An 18,110-nucleotide genomic window follows, 5' to 3' on the forward strand; every position below is an offset into this window, starting at 1 on the left:
TGATATGTCGTAATTGACCTATTTCACTTTATTTTCCATTTGATTTTCAAAATTTTTTCAAATATCCTTTTGATAACATTATTTTGTTTCAGTTCCTTTTTTCATTTTGAACTGTATTTAAATTTATGAAAAGTGCATTATTATTATAATTATTGTTGTTGTTGTTGTTGTTGTTGTTGCACCAATAAAATTCAGTGTATTTGGAGTCATTCTCATTTCTATTTTTCTTTACAAGAATGTTTTTCATTTATTTTGGGTTTAACATCCTGGTGCAGTCCACCTCCGCGGGGGACTATATTCCGCGCCGTGTTTTGCGCGGAGCCGTCTCTCCGGCCGCCGTGTGCCCGCCTGGCTCTTGTCCTGATATTACTCCGCTGGCATGGAGGAGGAGGAGGAGGGGACTGGTGCGCGCGATCATTGTGATGGTGGCTGCAGCCGCCGCCGCTGAGAGCGAGCCACACATTAGCGCGTCTGTAGGATTTCCCTCAACACACACACACACACACGCGCGCGCGCGCGCACGCACGCACACACACACACGACTTTCTGAACTGCACACCTTTCTTTGTTCACGCTCGGGAGGAGGGAAAAAAAAATTCTTAACGCGCGAGAGCAGCAAATAAACAGCACGCGGCGAATGAAATGAAATGCAAAGTTCACGAAAGTACTACTCGGGAGCGCGTTGGCTGCGGACGGGGAAACTTTTTTTCTCTCCGAGAAGGACGGCGCGATAAACCGGCGACTGTTTGATGGAGCGCTGAAGCGGCGAGAGCGCAGCCTGACGGCGGACTGAGGGTCGCTCGCTCCCGGTCGCTCCTCTTCTGCTGTGCTGTCTCTCCCGGTGTCGGCTTTGCTGCGGGGGAACGGTGGATGGTTGACACGGCGGTATTCCCAGAGGAGCGCTGCATTATTTGTCGTTTCCAGTCTTTCTCCCCGGTCTCTGTATCCAGCCGGACCCGGGTTTGGAGAGGGGAGTCCGGGCTGGGTGGTGGTGGTGGTGGTATCGGGAAGGGGGGAAAGCTTTGACAAAACTTCTTTCTATAAAAGAAAGCCCTTGTACGCAGCAGCGCAGATGATGATGGGGGATTTCTCCGGCCCCGCTGCCTCGAACGGCGGCGGTGGTGGTGTTTGCATCAACAGCGGCGGTAATGTGAACCTCAACGCCGGTAGCAACACCACAACTACTAATAACTGTAATAGCAATAGCGGTGCCGGTCCTGGAGCTGGTGCTGGTGCAGGAGCCGGAGTGCCGAAGCACAGCACAGTAGTGGAGCGGCTCCGGCAGAGGATCGAGGGCTGCCGGCGGCATCACAACGCCTGCGAGGCCCGCTATCAGCAAGCGCACGCGGAGCAGCTGGAGCTCGAGCGCCGGGAAACAGCGGCTCTGTATCAGCGCACCCTGGAGCAGAGGGCCAAGAAGGGCAAACAGCAGCAGGGCAAGCAGCAAGAACCGAGCGAGACCTCGGAGCAGCGGAACAACACTCTAATCGCGGTAAACGTGCAGTGTGATGTGTGTGTGTGTGTGTGTGTGTGTGTGTGTGTAAGCAAATGCAAACAATGTTGACACAAAGGGTACTCCCTCATCATGTATGCATGCATGCGTACACTTAAGGTCTAGTGACATGCATGCACAAAAACTTTCACTCCTCAGACAGGATTGTGTGTGTGCGTGCGTGCATGCATGCGCGCGCGCGTGTGTGTGCTTTTCTTGTTGCACTTTCGGAAACAGCAGGTCGGAAGTAAGCAGCGATACTAACTGCTGAGGGAAACTGGCGAAGTTGATCAGTTTTCACTTTTAACAACCGAGCTTCGTGTTTACAGCAGTCTCCTTCCACAGTCGCGTGCGTTATGAAGACGTTTGCACACTTTTCTGAAAGTTGTGCATGTCCTCACGATTGGCTTCAAACTTTTGTTGTTGTTGTTGTTGTTGTTGTTTCCCCGTCGAAAAGCGACACTTTGCATGCCCAAGCTCGTGCTGTTTTGTTTGCATTAAGTGTTTTGCTGTCAATCTGGAATTATTTGTCAAATATTTACACTATCCTGCAATAGGGTGTCATTATTGTGGTGATGATGATGATGATTTCCCCGCAAATATCTCCTAACACAAATTTTGCGTGGAAGTGTTTAAATGCACGCGCCTGACCTCCACTTGGGCTTTAATGCACTAAAAGGATTCATTTTTAAAATTGTGTGCATTGCATGTTGTGTAGAAGTCATCCCCTTTAGCCCGGATACAGCGCTCGAGCCTCCGAGGTGACACAAAGTGAAACATTTCGTTGAAAACTTTACTTTTCCTCCAGTTCTTGGTTGAAGCGCACGAGATGTGTCATTTCTGTAGCTGACTGAGGTGTTGGGTAGAGAGAGAGAGAGAGAGAGAGAGAGAGAGAGAACAGAGCTCACTGTGCGCTCTGTGGACATTACACACACACACACACACACACACATGCACGCACACACACATGCACGCACACACAAGCACGCGTGCGCGCGCACCGAGGCGGCCATTAGCTGGTAGGAGACAAACGCTTCAGATCGAAGAGATTAAAGGCCTTAAAGAGACAGTAAACCCCCTCCCAGAGTGTGTGAGTCCCTCTCTCTCTCTCTCTCTCTCTCTCTCTCTCTCTCTCTCTCTCTCTCTCTCTCTCAGGCTGAGTTACTACATGGCAGCTAGGTGGCTGTATCAAGTCAGTTTAAAGCAGCAGAGCCCAACTCATGTATTGTCATGCACACACACACACACACCACACACACACACACACACTTGCACTCTCAGAAATAAAGGTTCCGAACGCTACTTTTCCTTGTGTTGACTGTGCCTTCAAGGTAAATCAGAGGTTCATTAATACACTATATGGCCAAAAGTTTGTGAACACCTTAGCATCACACGCATATGTTGGCCTTCCCTAAACTGTTTGCCACAAAACAGGAAGCACACAGTTGATCTAGAACGTCTTTGCATACTGCAGCATTACAATTTCTCTTCAGTGAAACTAACAGGCCCAAACATGCTCCATCATGACAGTGCCCCTCACAAAGTGAGGTCCATGAAGACATGGTTTGCTAAGAAGAACTTGTGTGGCCTGGACAAAGCTCTGATCTTCAACCCCATGGAACACCTTTGTGTTGGATGAACTGGAACGAACCCAAGATCTTCTTGACCAGTGCAAATCTTGTGACTGAATGGACAGATCCCCACAGCCACGCTCCAAAATCTAGTGGAAAGCCTTCCCAGAAGAGTGGAGGTTGTTATAACAGAAAAAAGAACTAAATCTGGAACAGGATGTTCAACAAGAACATATGGTGTGATGGTCAGGTGTCCACAAACTTTTTGCCATATAGTGTATAGCTTTCATTGTTCATTATACTCATGTTTTCAGGTAAAAGATATAAAAATGGAATGAAACATGTATCCTTAGTGGTACCATAGACTCAGTGATCAGGAATAGTACAGTTTGACAGTTACCTTTTATTTCTGAGACTGTGATTCACCCCTTCTTCATTCATTCATCTTCACCGAGTTCTCTATCATGTTCAGAGTCAAAGTAGATCTGGTGTCAATCCCGTGAAACCAGGCCTCGAGGCAAGAAAATTCTGCCGCGTTCTTCTATGCCTTGTAACTTGGAATTTTTGTCTCACTAGGAAACAACCAAAGAATACGTCCCCTCAACTCATAAAGTTGGGAAGGTGTCCTCGATGCCGAGTTCTGCGTGTTGACGTCATGTCAACACGGCCTCGTACACCATCAACAGAAAAATATCACTTCACTACTTAAAATGTGTTTATAGTTGTATTTACTTTTGATCAATCAACATAGACAAACTAGGTGGTTAAATCTATAACACTGACCATACATTTAGTCGCTTTGAGAAAGTAAATGCATCATGAACTCTCGATCGCTCGTGCTGGCTAGCTTGTTGCTGACAAAACACAGGCTTTCATGGAGGCGTCCATGTTTTTTCCCCTCACTTTGTGGCTTGAACATGCCAAGCTTTAAAATTAGACATCTCATTTCCGGGTTAAGCTGAATGCAGCGTTCACCCCGGATGGGGCGCCAGTACACCTAGGGGCAAATTGGCATAGCAAATCCACTTATGCATTTTTTTGGGCAGTGGGAGAAAACCAGAGAACCTGGAGGAAACACGCAAACATGGTGGAGAACATGCAAAACGCTGCAGAGACAGTAACCCGAGCTCAGGATTGAACGAGGGACCCCGGAGCTGTAAGGTGGCATTGCTACCAACTGCGCTGCCATGCTGCCAGAAAGAAGACAGTCTTACTAAAAAGAGATGTTGCTGGCAGTCCTGAAGAATAAAAGCGCCTGTGAAAACTGAGCCTAGTTAATGAGGGAATATATGGATATATATATAGACGACATGTTGAATTAAAGATGTTTCATTACCAATGTTCCAACGTACAATACGTAAACATCTGCCTTAAGTTCTTCATCGATCTTCTAAAGACTTGCTGTTATAGGGGCACTTTGTTGTTATCGGGATACTTTGGATGAAATCATCTTTATTCCCCAATACAATTTGGTAATTGCTCTCAAGGTCCCACCTCCGGAACTTTAAATCCAGATTTGTACCACAAAGCTGAAAGCTATGAGGATGATATTATAGTTGTTCTTTGGTCTTAAGGAGCAGCACTTGTGGTGGCGTGATCCGTTGTCAGACATATTTATTTGATTGTATACAAGCTTAGTTACTGTCAGAACATCTTCATAAACATAGTTTTTGTCTTGTTCAAAAAGGTGTTGGATAGTCTGCTATGCTTTCCGAACTCCTTAAAGGCTGTTTTACAAACACATTTAGCATAATTCTTGCAAAATAGTTTTATTTAAAAAACAAGATTTCATACCCTATGCCATCCAGGGTGTCCCCTCACCTTGTGCCTTGTGATTCGAGTTCCCTGGGATATGCTCCAGGCTCCCCATGACACCGTGTGGGATAAGCAGTATGGAATATGGATAGATGGATTTCATACCTTAAGGAGCAAATCTAGCAGTATCATGGTCAGGGGCGTAACCCGGCCTGAAGATTTTTTCTTTAGCCCCGAATAATTATCCACTTGAAGCGGTTTGTTACTATGTAACAACATCAGTAAAAGAACACAGTGTTGTTGTAATTTTATATCTTCAGTGAATTTAGGCGAGGCCAAGAAGACAGGGTTTACAGGAAAATATGTGGAAATACTTGCGTCTTATTGGCTGACAGTCTCAGTTCTGCCAAACGCTAGCTCACACAGTCAGTGTGAGGGAAAATGGATTTTTTTAAACCGGTAAAGGGGTTGAAACTGAAACAGTACCATCCCCTGATGCTGAGCAGGAAAACAAGGTGTGTTAATGTCTGTATGAGTTCCAGTTTACGTGAACATGATATGAGTAGAGCATAAGGAAAGATCATGTAAGTGCATGGCACTGTAGCAGACAATGATAGCTTCGCTGTGCCTCCCCATGGCTAGCGACACCAAACTAGCCTAGTTAGAAAAGTTTGATCTTTTATCGGTCTGGTAGTCCTACAAACCAACACCCGAGACGTTTTATGATAAAATCCAACTTTTTTGACAGCAAGTTACCTCAGTTTCCATAAAATAAAACATACACTACTAGCTGAGCTGGAAAAAAATGCAAGGAGAGGAATGTGGGCAGAATCAGTCGCATCAGGTCTTACTGTTTATTTTATTCCCACACTGTCAGAAAATATGAATTGTTTTTGTCTCATTGCAAAACTACTACATGTTTGGCCACGGTTTCCAAGCTCCTTAAGGCTGTTGTTCAGACTCTTTGACCATCAATTTTGTTTTTCAAAAATAATTTCTTTGTAAATCATAATGCATACCTTAAGAAGCAACTCAAGTGGTGGCGTGATTAATATACATTGGTAATGCTTGTCATTAATAATCTGTCAGTCCTTAAACAAACAGTTAACAGGAGATATTTACTCCCTCATGGTGACAAAGCACTGAAGTAAATAAATGTCGGTTGGGATTCGCAGCCTGACCCGCAACGAAAAGATTACAGCTCCATTTCTGAAAGGATTCATTTTTGTTGTTGAACTTCAGTTGATGATGAATGTATTGTGACACTCAATGTCAACGTATGTTCTGTTTGTGGGATTGTATTCAGGGAAACAAAGTAAACCTTGAAAACTAAAAATGAATAAAAGGACAAATGAAAAGCATTCTTAAGGATTTCATGTCTGCATGAAACAAACAAAAACAATTGTGTGTTTTGACAGCTTGGGAATGAAATAAGCCCCGCCCCAGCAGAAGTAGACGTTAGAGTTTTATTTGCATCTAAGGCCATCCTCTCACTTTACTGTTACCGTTACGTGTTTGTGCATTATTCTATACCCGTTCTTCTACTTGGAGGTACTTATGAGTAGGTTTAGGTTTTTACACGAAAGCTATGATAAACCCGAGTCATGCTGCAAACATTTACATTTTTATTAGACCCTGAACTTGCCAATTATTTACCTTAAGCCTGGCCAGTATGACTCTTTAATATTCCTTGATTCTCTGAGAATTGGGATATGATATTATAGTCACATCACCCACCAATAATTTAAGTTCATATTAGACTACACAAGTTGACTGGTTTTGCAAAATGACCCCATGTTCCTTGGTTACTGTACGGCCATGCAAGGCAATGATGGACGTACCGTTTCTCGTGAGATCTCCCATGTCCTGTGGATACACCACCATATTTAACAGCAGACACCAGATGTTGTGGGTTGACGGCTTTCTGCGAAGATTAACACGTCTGAGTTTAGGGGAAAAACGTGTGCAAGGCAACTCCTGTTATTCTTTCCATCGCTCTGGGATTCAGGTTTTGTGCTCCTCAGACCAGGTTACGCATCTTGGCTTTGTGTAGCGTGGTTTCTGAATGGCGGCCATGCCATTATATTCAAACTCCAGTGAACCTTACAAACATGCAATTTGCGTTAACACTGGGTCACAGAGGTGCTGATTCAGGTCTGGGAATTTTTGCTGGAATTCTTTTGTTGCATCTAGCAGCTACCCTGTTAACATCCCCAGAGCGTCTACTTGCGACCGCAGGCAAATGTTGTTTGTCCATAGTTTTTATGTTTCCCTTGAGGCATTAAATAATTTTCTTTCTGGTTGAGACTCTTGCAGTTAGGTTCTGACTTTTTGGCCTCATGCTTTGAAGACTTGCTGATTGTAAGTACTCGTTTATAGCTTCCTGCAGCAGCCCGCATCAAATTCAAGGCCTTGATGCTCACGTACAAGACCTTGTCTGGAACAGCACCTCCCTACCTCAACACTCTCCTTGAGGTTTATTTTCCCTCACGCAACCTGCGATCAGTTAACGTCCGACGACTGGTAGTACCCACTCAGCGAGGCACGAGCTCCCTTTCCAGAACCCTCAGATTTGTCTCTCAATGGTGGACTGAACTTACACAACCTCAATCCGGACAGCAGAATCTGTCACTGTCTTCAAAAAACAGCTAACGTGAACACTTAAGCAACCCCTAACTTGCCCCTTCCCCACTTTATATATATATATATGTATATATATATGTATATGTATATATATATATATATATATATATATATATATATATATATATATATATATATATATTCTCTGCTTGATTGATTCTCTGCTCATTTTTAAGTCGCTTTGGATAAAAGCATCTGCTGAATGAATAAATGTAAATGTAGCTGATACACACTGCTGATATGACTCAAGTGTCTAGCTGCATTTGTAATCGATTTAGTTACTGAAAGGCCTTTTTCACTGTATTGTTCCTGTCAGTTTGTCCAGCTCCTGTTCATGGTGGTGAGTCAGTGAGTATCAGCACTGATGCATACACAGCATGACTGTGTGAGTGTGCGAGACTGTGAGATTTACGGTAAATGAGTAATAACGAAGCTCTAGTTGTTTGTTGGTGTATGGAAGCTGCTGGCAGTACTAGATCTTCTGGTTCCTGCTCTTGCACTACTGAGCAGAGTTCAGACATTAGCACGTGAACCACGTTCATATAACTTTCAGTTCAGCACAGCTCTCCATCGAAGGTTTCTTTATGGGTGGAGTGGTTTGAAACCTAATATCATGCTTTTCAGTGCATCACGATATCTGTCTTTCAGGAACACGTCAGCAGGAGTAAATATTTAGCTTGAAGTAGTAGCACCAAAGTAGCACCAAAGTTTGTCAACTGGTGGACCACCAGCCAAGTATTACAGAGGTAATACTTGGTACTTGGACCACCAGCCAAGTAATACAGAGGTAATACCAAGTCAGGTACTTGCAACCAAGAGTGTAGCTGGGAAAAGTATGATTAAATAAACAACAACAACTGGCTATAGTTCAACAATTCTAGTTTTCAAAACGTGACCCATCATGGCTTCTGAAGCAGATCCTCTGGTACAGTTGATCCAATCAGATTCATTCATGTAAATTACTTAGCTGAAGGCAGCTCATCAGACCAGAGACTAGCTACCGGGTTAGAGACATTAGCTCAGAAAGGGGACAGTTTTCAAGGTTCACGCCCAAAAAAGGGTAGTCTGAATTTCTACCATAAGACATCAAACTAAATTATCTTAGTTATAGCCTTATACGAATAATGAATGGTTATGCATTAAAGAGTAAATGTTTTCACTGTTCAGTCGTGTTCGTCACTTATCTGGATATTTTTAAGCAAGACATTAAACATAGGGAAAATATGAACTCAGTGACTTGGACCATGGCATGGTTGTTGCCACCAGACAGTCTGGTTTGAGTATTTCAGAAAGCGCGGATCTCCTGAGATTTTCACGCACAATAGTCTCTAGAGTTCACACAGAATGGCGCAGTAAACAAAAAACATCCACCGGGTTTCAGTTCCACCGACCGAAATGCCTCGTCGTTGAGAGACGTCAGCGGAGCTGACAGGAAGTCAAGGGCGAATAGACTGTATTAGTATATTGTCTGCTGTGTCAGTTTGGTACCCAGTTTTGTATAGATGTTTGTTATGATTTTGTTACATTTAATGTCTTCTCCTGCTTGTTAACCGTGGAATGTCTGCGTCTATAAATGGAAAGAAAAGATCGAGAAAAGTAGTGTCAGGTCAGTTTTGTATTAGGTCAGTTTTCGTGTTCGGTCAGTTTTCGTGTTCGGTCAGTTTTGTTCTGTTATCCTGCTTCAGTGCGTAGTTTGTTCCATTTGGTTGGGCTCAGTTTATAGGCCTAGTTTAAGTTCTTCCAGTTGGTCTATTTATTTTTTCTTTTGTGTCGCCGCCTTGTAAATTTGTTAGTTTGGTGATTACTTTGGGAATAGAATCCTGTTTATGACTTAAATAAAAACCCGGCGTCCTCTCACTTCACTGGCTCGGTCCTCGTACAGGCGGATGACAGGAGGGTTAGGGATAGGGTTCCACTCCTGTCAGCCAGGAACAGGAATCTGAGGCTACAGTGAGAACAGACCCACCAAACGGACATTTCTTTTTCTTATTCAGGGGTCGAGAAATCCATGCTAGCTTGTCTGGAAGTCCAATTAACTAGGCTAAAAAGATGACACCAAGCCTTCGGAGCCAAGAGTTTGGATGGAAACGTGCAATGTGATTTGACTTGTTTGTTGTGTACTTTATCTTGGCATGGCGGAGCTTGTACACTCTTACCTAGTTTAGTTTGTCCTTCTAACTCATAAAATCCGCAGAGTCACTTTCCAAGTGAAGGATGTAGGTCTGAGTTTGTATTTTCAAATCTGCTAGCTATCTATTGTGGCTAATTTCTAACATATACCAGTTCGTACAGGATTTTGAGAGTTATTTTTTGTGATTGTTCCGGCCAAAAATGCTTGATTTTGCTGCAGCTTTTTTCAAAATTTGTGTTTTTTTGTGTGCTTTTTTTGTGGGAAACTATTTGAATTGGTGAAATCGCAATTACACGAAATTGTGAAATTGTGAAATTGTCTTTCGCGGTGATGTTTGTCGGTAAATGAGACCTTTTAGCTGTAATCCTGTTCGATGCACGTGAATCGAAGAGGACTTTGGCTGTAATGATATCACGTGACGTGTCTTGGCCCAAATCTGTGGTACTTTGTAAAAAAAATGGTAAGATTTCTTGGTTTTGAGCTCATTTCTGCGATCACTACATCCTGGAGGGACTGATTATACATAGTGCGAACACTGGTGTATTTCTTTATGCCTCACCGTCTAATCGGTTAAGACTAAACAAACCTTATTTATTTATTTTATTTTATTTTGTATGACGTCGTAATTGTTTTCTGTCGGGTTACGACTTGTTCTGTTTCGGGCCGTCCGGTACTGCATGTGTTGCATTTAAAATGTCATGATTCAGGAAAGTCCACGGCTACACGAAGTAGTTTACCGCTTTTAAAGTCATCCATATTGGAATAAATCGCTTTGGGTGCACCCCATTTGTCACGACCAATCACAGGCTCGGTTGCGTCGCGTGTATTTCCGTGGAGTTTGCCCAGCTGCTGAGCACAACATGCTGAACGAAGCCCACGCACAATGTTTGTTTGCTCCACAATTACATCATATTGTTTGTGGAAACCAGACGAACGTCACCGCTGCGTGAAGTATCCCGATGTCTTGAGAATCCATTTTCGACCGATCTCTCGTTAAGCTCAAATTAGCTTATTAGCTTTTTGGGAATGAGACATGCTACAGGAGTTTTTTTGTGCTGCATCTGTGTACACTGCCTTGAACTTTTCTCCATGACCAGTGAACTCTTTTTGGAACGCTTCTAGAGTTTAGAGCACGTACATGGTTCAGTCTCTCAGTGTCTCTCGATTTTACTGCTAAAGTATGAGCTGCTGCTTCTGCCATCCAAGATTATTGTGCTGTTTCCTACAGTTCCTGAATCGAGTGTGTTTGTGTATTTGGGTGTGTATCAGCGATTGTTGAGGCCATGTACAGAGGCTGAAGGGGTGTCGGTGTGTGTGATGGCTCCAGCTAAAGCAGTAGTTGTGGTATCACATTGTTTTGCAGCGTCTGGGCCCAGTGCCCAGGATCTAAATTTAACTCCTGAGTTGGCAGCGTCACACGAGTGCTGTGACGTCAGAGGCTCCATGAGCACAGCCACTGCTGTGTACAACATGCTTTCGTTTGGGGTGTGTGTGTGTGTGTGTGTGTGTGTGTGTACGCGAATGAGTGTGTGTGTGTGTGCGTATGCGTGTGCACGCTCAGTGGTCATAGAGTGCACAGCCATTTATTTAACTGGAGGAGTTGTTTATTCCACCAATGTGGGAGAAGAAAGTGAAAGATCTGCAGTTTCTCTAGGTTTCGTCCTATTGGTGGTGTTTGTTTTGGAGGATTATTTACACACCTTTGCACAAAATTGGTTTAGAATCACAGAGCAAGAATTACACAGGGTTATATCGTTGTGCTTAGCTTTCAGTTCTGCCTCTCGACTTCCTCTTCAGCGAGCCTGGAGTAGATTTTAGAACTTATTGTTTCTGTAGTGAATACAGACAATGCACAGGCCACATAAGTACAAAACACAAGTACAACAGCAACAAAAACCCAGAAACACTGTCATCTTTGCATGCCATTGATATGAGTGTGCTCTGCTTAAAGGATGAACAGGTTTTGCTCCTGCATTGTTTTTGTTTGTTTGTTTGTTTTGCTGTTACTTTTTTGTTTTGTTATGATTTTGCTTTCGTATTTATTTTTGTTTAGCTGTTGGATTTTTGTTGTGGGTTCGTGCTGTTGCTTTTTTTCACTTTTGCTGTTGCGTTGTTATGTATTTTTATTATTTTGCTTTCACTGTTGCGCTTTTTTTTGGTGTGTCTTTTGTTTTTGCTGTTATGTTTTCTTCATTTGCCTTCACATTTTATGGGTTTGTTGCATTTTCTGGCATGTTTTTTTTTCTGTTGTGTTTCTTGGTTTTGCTATTGTTTTTTTGTTTTTTTTGGTTTTCGGTTGTGTCTTTTTGTGTATTTTCAAAGTTTTCTTAATTAATGGGGTTAGTTAATGTGGTTATATTTAAAGGCCACTGTACATCACGCATTGTGTAGGACCAAATTTATATATATATATATATATATATATATATATATATATATATATATATATATATATATATAATATATATATATGTAGCAGCCATAATGTTAAAGCCACTGTCAGGTGAAGTGAATAACAGTGATTGATTATCTTGTTCCAGTGGCACCTGTAAAGGGGTGGGCTATATTTATTAGGCAGCAGGCCTCGAGGTGATGTGTTAGAAGCAGGAAAAATGGGCCCGCGTAAGACTCTGAGCAATTTTGAGAAGTGCCAAATTGTGATGACTGGATGAGTGGGTCAGAGCATCTCTACAACAGCAGGTCTTGTGAGGTGTTTCCGGTATGCAGTGGTTAGTACCTATCAAAAGTGGTCCAAGGAAGGAAAACCGGTGAACCGGTTGATGTCATGCTGACATCAAGCATACAAATGTTGTAAAAAAGAAAGAAAAAAAAAAACAAGGGATGGAAATCTGAGAAATAGCTATTGAGTTGCATTTCCTTGTTAAAAATGCCACGCATGACGGGATGTTCAAAAATAGTAAACTAAATAAATAAATTAGCACTAAGGAGACGCGACCAGACCGACGATGTTATAAACAAAGCCTGTACCCGGATCATTTCAGTTCAGTAAAAGTTTTCACCCCCCCCCGAGTTCTTTTCTCGTTTATTAGTGGACTTGCACTCTCGCTAATGTAAGACAGATCAAGTTCAATCAGCATGATTAATTCTGGTCGCGTTTTATGTACTTGTTCAACAACTTTATTATTACTTTTCATTGTAGTCATCATAGTAATGAGAAATGTCAAGCATGTTAAGCTTTTAATTTGGTATCATCGGTATACACTCTCAGGTGTAAATCAGGTATGTTAATAGCTGGTTTATTCACCGCTTACGAGTCTTAATTATCGGCGCTACAGGATTTTTTTTTCCAGTTAACCAGGTCACACAAGCGTCTCTTGTTTATAAATACAATAAAGGCTCTGGGCGATATATCGTAATCCATTGCCACGAGGAAACATCTGAATATTGTGGGTATCGTCAGGTGTTTTGAACTGCATTCTTATTTATTGTAACAAATAAATAAACTTTTCTCCCTGCTGTCAATAGAATATTATTTTTATAAAAAAAAGTAATTTTTGTAAATGAAAATATCGTGGCATTATTTTGTCCTTGTAAATATATATATTTTTAATACAGTCATTGGATTATGTAAAGCGATCCCAAGTTTGTAAAAGGTGCTGTTTAAAAAAACCAAACTCTTCTTCTTCTTCTTCTTCTTCTTATGTCTTTGAGAATTTAAGGATTAATATTTAATATTTAAGCTTGCCAGGTTTCCTGTTACTGTATAGTATTTATTGGACTATTAATTTATCTATAATACTATGCATTTAAAGTGCACCTTTTATGGTTTTTCAGATATTACCTTTCATGTAGTGTGTTATAGAGCTGTTTGTGAATGTAAAAAGTCTGCAAAGTTTCAAAAATGAAAGCGCAGGTCAAACGGAGTTATTGACTCCCAAAAGAAGGAACCGATTCTGAACAGCTGAAACGAGTCGGTAGTGATTCCAGACTTACTTCCTGTACTAACCTACATAGGTTTGTAACAAAAAGCCCCGCCTCTGGTCTTCATTGGCTGCGCTCTGACAGCGGTAGACCAATCACAACAGACTTGGACGTCTGACCAATCAGAACAGAGTATTCCCTCTGAAAGGATGAGTTTAGAATGAATCCTTTAGAACGGATCATTTAACGAGTCGTTTGTGACACTGGGGAAAAAGGTAATGCTGCAGTTTAAATTATGAGCACATTTAAGTGTTTTTTGACCTTGGATGCATGTAAATCTATTGTATGAAACCTTTAAAACAAAACTAGGCACGTTTCAAAACCATAATATGCTTTATGCTTTAATACAAGTCCTAGATGTTAAACTAACCCATTTTATTGAACTGTATCCCTCTACAGTGGACACGACTCGTATATGCCCTTCTACACAAAGCACACCATTAATGGCACTAACCAGAAGAATGCACCTTTTCTTTTTCCCATCGTCCTCCTTTTTTTTTCAAGAGAAAGAAAGAAAGAAAGGTTGCATGGTTCCTTGTGTAGGCCGCTCATTCATTTAAGCGAGTTTTTCACTTTTGTAAATGCCGCTTGGATAATCTGCCCTACTTTCTGCGTCTTCCGCGCTTCACAGCTCCAGCATCAGTTTGACAAAGTGCCTTGGTGTTGGAGCTCAGGTTAAACAACGTGCAACAGCTGATCTCAGGTCAGAGGATCGAGTGTAATGCCGCCGAACACATCTAGTCGCACCATCTTTCCCGCAGAGGCTGCAGTCACACAGATCACCTTTACACCCATGTTCGGCTGCTGCTTTTTCTTTTCTTTTTTTTCTTTTTTTAATTCAGCAATATATTACATTATCAGTTCGTAATGATACCACGGGGTAGGAAGAATCTCTTTCTTGTATAACCGTAAGCAGCTTTTCCCACCTGTGTGTGTGTGTGCGTGTGCGTGTGCGTGTGCTACTCAGGAATGTTGTTTAAGGTGTGTAAGTGCCTAATTTCGAGGAACTTTGAATTACGATTTAATCAGTGTTTTCAGGGGTTTTTTTTATGACTCGTCACTCATCGCGTACTCTCATAAAGGCGTGTTTTAAATGCCAGGATAAAACAAAATTAGTAGGGAGTCTAGTTGACATTTTCGTTTAGTGTAGTTCTCATATTTAGAACACACGCACATGAAAGCCTGATAAAAGAAAATCGCCGTTGGATTTGCATATAAGCAGCTTCCTGAGACATGTGACGTCAACCTGTACAGCATAATCTGATATTTAACAATTAGTTCCTTAACACACTGCCACTACGATTCTGTTCTCTATAGAGAGGTGCATGGAGGTTGAAAAAAGGTAGATAAAGTCGACACTCTGAGGACAGACCTGTTTTAACTTATTAGTTTGTTGGCCAAGTCTGAATCGAATGAGTGAAATACGTTTCTTACTTTTGTTGTTTACTATTTGGTCCGATTCAGTTTCACACTGTGGACATTTAAATTCAGTAGAAAACATTAATAGCCTTAGCTAGGGCTGGGCCAATCAGTAGCCCAGGCCCCCGGGACCAGCAGATTTATAGCTCTCCTACTTAACACGTAGTCACCCTTGGGTTATACATATCGAGAGAAAATAATTAATGCTTTTTAGACTCAAAAAAAACCTCATTTATGTCCGATGTGAGGACAGAACGCCAGAGCTCATAGTTAAAACGTTGGCCAGCAAAGTACTGACTGTAGACGCAAACACGCTGTGCAACTTTAAAAACATTAAAAGAAAATAAATATTCACATAAACTCATTTGTTTTAAACTCTTAATCTGTATTAATGTACTCAACTACCTCGCCACATATTATTCTGTTATATTCTATTATATTATAATATAATGTATACGCAAACCAATTTTTATCCTAGCTAAAGCTACCTCCACATCGATCCGGATGGATCTGAAAACTGAATTTTCATTTTAAAAAACACTCTCCGTCTGCACTGGCGTTTTTCAAACGTTTTCCAAAAATTGCTCGTCCACATCGAAAGTGCTCGCGTCCCATACACAGCGCACACGTTAAAAAAACCCAAACAAAAACGTAAGAAGTTTCGCCGTGCGTCGTTTCCGTCAGGCGTCCCATCTGCTGGTTGTACAAAGTGACGTTGATCTTTAGCGGCGCTATCAAACTTGATAGCAGGCACAACAATCACAGTGCAACATGTTGACTGGGTCACATGACTGAAAACACGTCGTTGTTTTTGAGCGTCTCTGTTTTCTCGCACACAGTGTGAAAAACAGCGCATTCAAATCGATCCATTTGGGAAAGCGTTTTTGAAAAGCTCCGTTTTCGCTGGACAAAAGATGCGTCGTTGAAATTTATCCAGCCGAATGTGGACGTAGCCCGATTAACACTTCCTGACACTTCCAGGCAACCAACGGGTGGGACTCGGCAGCAAAGCTATAAGAAAATTTAAAGTTGCAGCGTTACCTTTAATTGTTACAAAGCTCCGACACTAGCGATTTCTTGACCAGTGGGCTACCTAATAAAGTTATGATCTGTTCACCTCTGTTAGTATTATAGAGGTCTACCTGGGTTACGATAGACCGCCAGTTAGAACCGTATAATACTGTAGTCAGGATTTGGTCAGGGGCGGAGCTAGAAACATTCTGGCAAAAGATTCTCATTTATTGGTCAGAAATATGGCTACGTGGGGGTAGATACCATGAGTTAAGACAAGCACAGAGCTCTTTAGCTCTCTTTCCTGGCACTTAATTTGCATCTCATGTTCACCAGCTCACATATCCGATAGCCTGAGTTTGCATACAGGAAACTGATTGGCTGTAATATTTTATGACACAATAGCGATTTCCTTCAATGTTCAATGCTCATTCTGCTTTTCTTGTAAGATTTTACAGCTCTCTGCATTTCTTAAAAGAATGCAGTGAAACCAGTACAGCCATTTATTTGCATTTCCACCACTCTGGGCACTCAAATTAATCCTCCTGAAAGGATTTAATTAAAAAAATATATGTTTCATTGGGTTTATATTGAGTGAACATGAGATTAACAAGATCCTCGGGCCTTTCCGACCTTTGCGCTTTTGTGGTAAAGTGATCTTAGGAAATTTGTTTCAAAAAAGAGAAAAGAATGGAACTGTTTGCGCATTTGTAATGCGTCGCTCGCTCACGTTGCGTTCTGCCTCTCCGCGATCTTTCGAGTCTGATTCAGGAGGTCGTTGTAAAAACTGCAAATTGCATGTCGATGGAGTCAATCTGAAAATGCTGGATGTGAAAATGGGCCTCGTCTTGCAGAAAGAAATTTTTATTCGGAAAAGTAACCATTAGTTAAGTAGGAACAACTAGCAGTAATAATATTGACCATGCCTGATGTTAATGAAGCGCGACCTCTCTGGCGATAGATTGCGTGATCTACAATCTTTGCTTTCGGGAACGTGCTGTTATACAGACTGTTATAGAAAAATATTCAAACACAGTTCTGTGTTTTTTTCTAGTACTGTTTCTACCCAGAAGTTACTTCTTATACAGCAATTTGCCTTCTTATACAGCAATTTGACAGTTTATTTAATAGCAATACATTGTGCATTATTTTGGGGGCACGGTGGCCTAGTGGTTAGTATGGATGGGCGATATGGACTTGAACTGCATCACGATATTTTCTGGTATATATTGCGAAAACGATATCGGTGACGATATAAATATAGTGCCATTCACCACTGTTTTTAGCTACAAGTGACCGATGTGACCTTGAGAGCCTCAGAAACACAAACATCGATCTAAAAGTAAAACTGATTTTCTGTAACCGAACCGGTTCCAGATTATAGAGGCAGCTCCTCGTTTAGCGATAAACTCCTCCTCGGCTCCACGTCCGCCTTCCGGCGTACTCGTTTTCGCTCGGCACGTGAGCTGCGAAGGGGCCGCAGACCGTCAGACACAAATAAATCATCAACTAGGCTTTTATCGTTATCGCGGGAAGACTAATTCTTATTGACCCGTATACTGCAAACGATAACATATCGCCCATCCCTAGTGGTTAGCACGTTTGCGTCACACCTCGGAGGTTGGGGGCTTGAATCCTGCCTCCGCCCTGTGTGCCTGGCGTTTGCATGTTCTCCCCGTGCTTCGGGGGTTTCCTCCGGGTTCTCTGGTTTCCTCCCGAATCCAAAGATACGCTAAACCTTGGCTGACTGTCATTTTGTCCAAATTGTCCTTAGTGTGTGCGTGATTGTGCCCTGCGATGGGTTGGCACTCTATCCAGGGTGTCCCCCACCTTGTGCCCCGAGTCCCCTGGGATAAGCTCCAGGCTTCCCGTGACCCTGTCTATGATAAAGCGGTATGGAAAATGGATAAACAGCGTTTAAAGCGTCGTGAATACCTCTAGGATTTGTGTAAATGTGCTGTGAGAGTGTGTGGGAGGTTGTGATTGTCTCCTCTGTTCTGATCTCATTAACCTTCAGAAGGTGATTGGAATATAGTTGTAGGGAAAGAGTGAGGGAGCGATGGAGGAAAAGAAGCACAGACTGGATGCGACCTGGAGAAGGTCAGACTGATGTATTTTAGGAAGTCGTGTGATGCATAGGGGTGAT

At 42.1% G+C, this 18,110-nt stretch overlaps 1 protein-coding gene across 1 annotated transcript in view; it reads left to right on the plus strand.

Moving 5' to 3' along the window:
- The first annotated feature begins 386 nt into the window (after positions 1-386).
- maml3 (mastermind-like transcriptional coactivator 3) overlaps positions 387-18,110 on the plus strand; it is a 172,731-nt gene continuing 155,007 nt past the window's right edge. The window contains exon 1 of the mRNA XM_017464311.3: positions 387-1,492. Within this exon, the coding sequence (XP_017319800.1) occupies positions 1,073-1,492 (420 nt within the window). The 5' untranslated portion in view covers positions 387-1,072. The remainder of the gene's footprint in view (positions 1,493-18,110) is intronic.

This window comes from Ictalurus punctatus, chromosome 3 (assembly GCF_001660625.3).
Source record: "Ictalurus punctatus breed USDA103 chromosome 3, Coco_2.0, whole genome shotgun sequence".
Classification (NCBI taxonomy): Eukaryota; Metazoa; Chordata; class Actinopteri; order Siluriformes; family Ictaluridae; genus Ictalurus; species Ictalurus punctatus.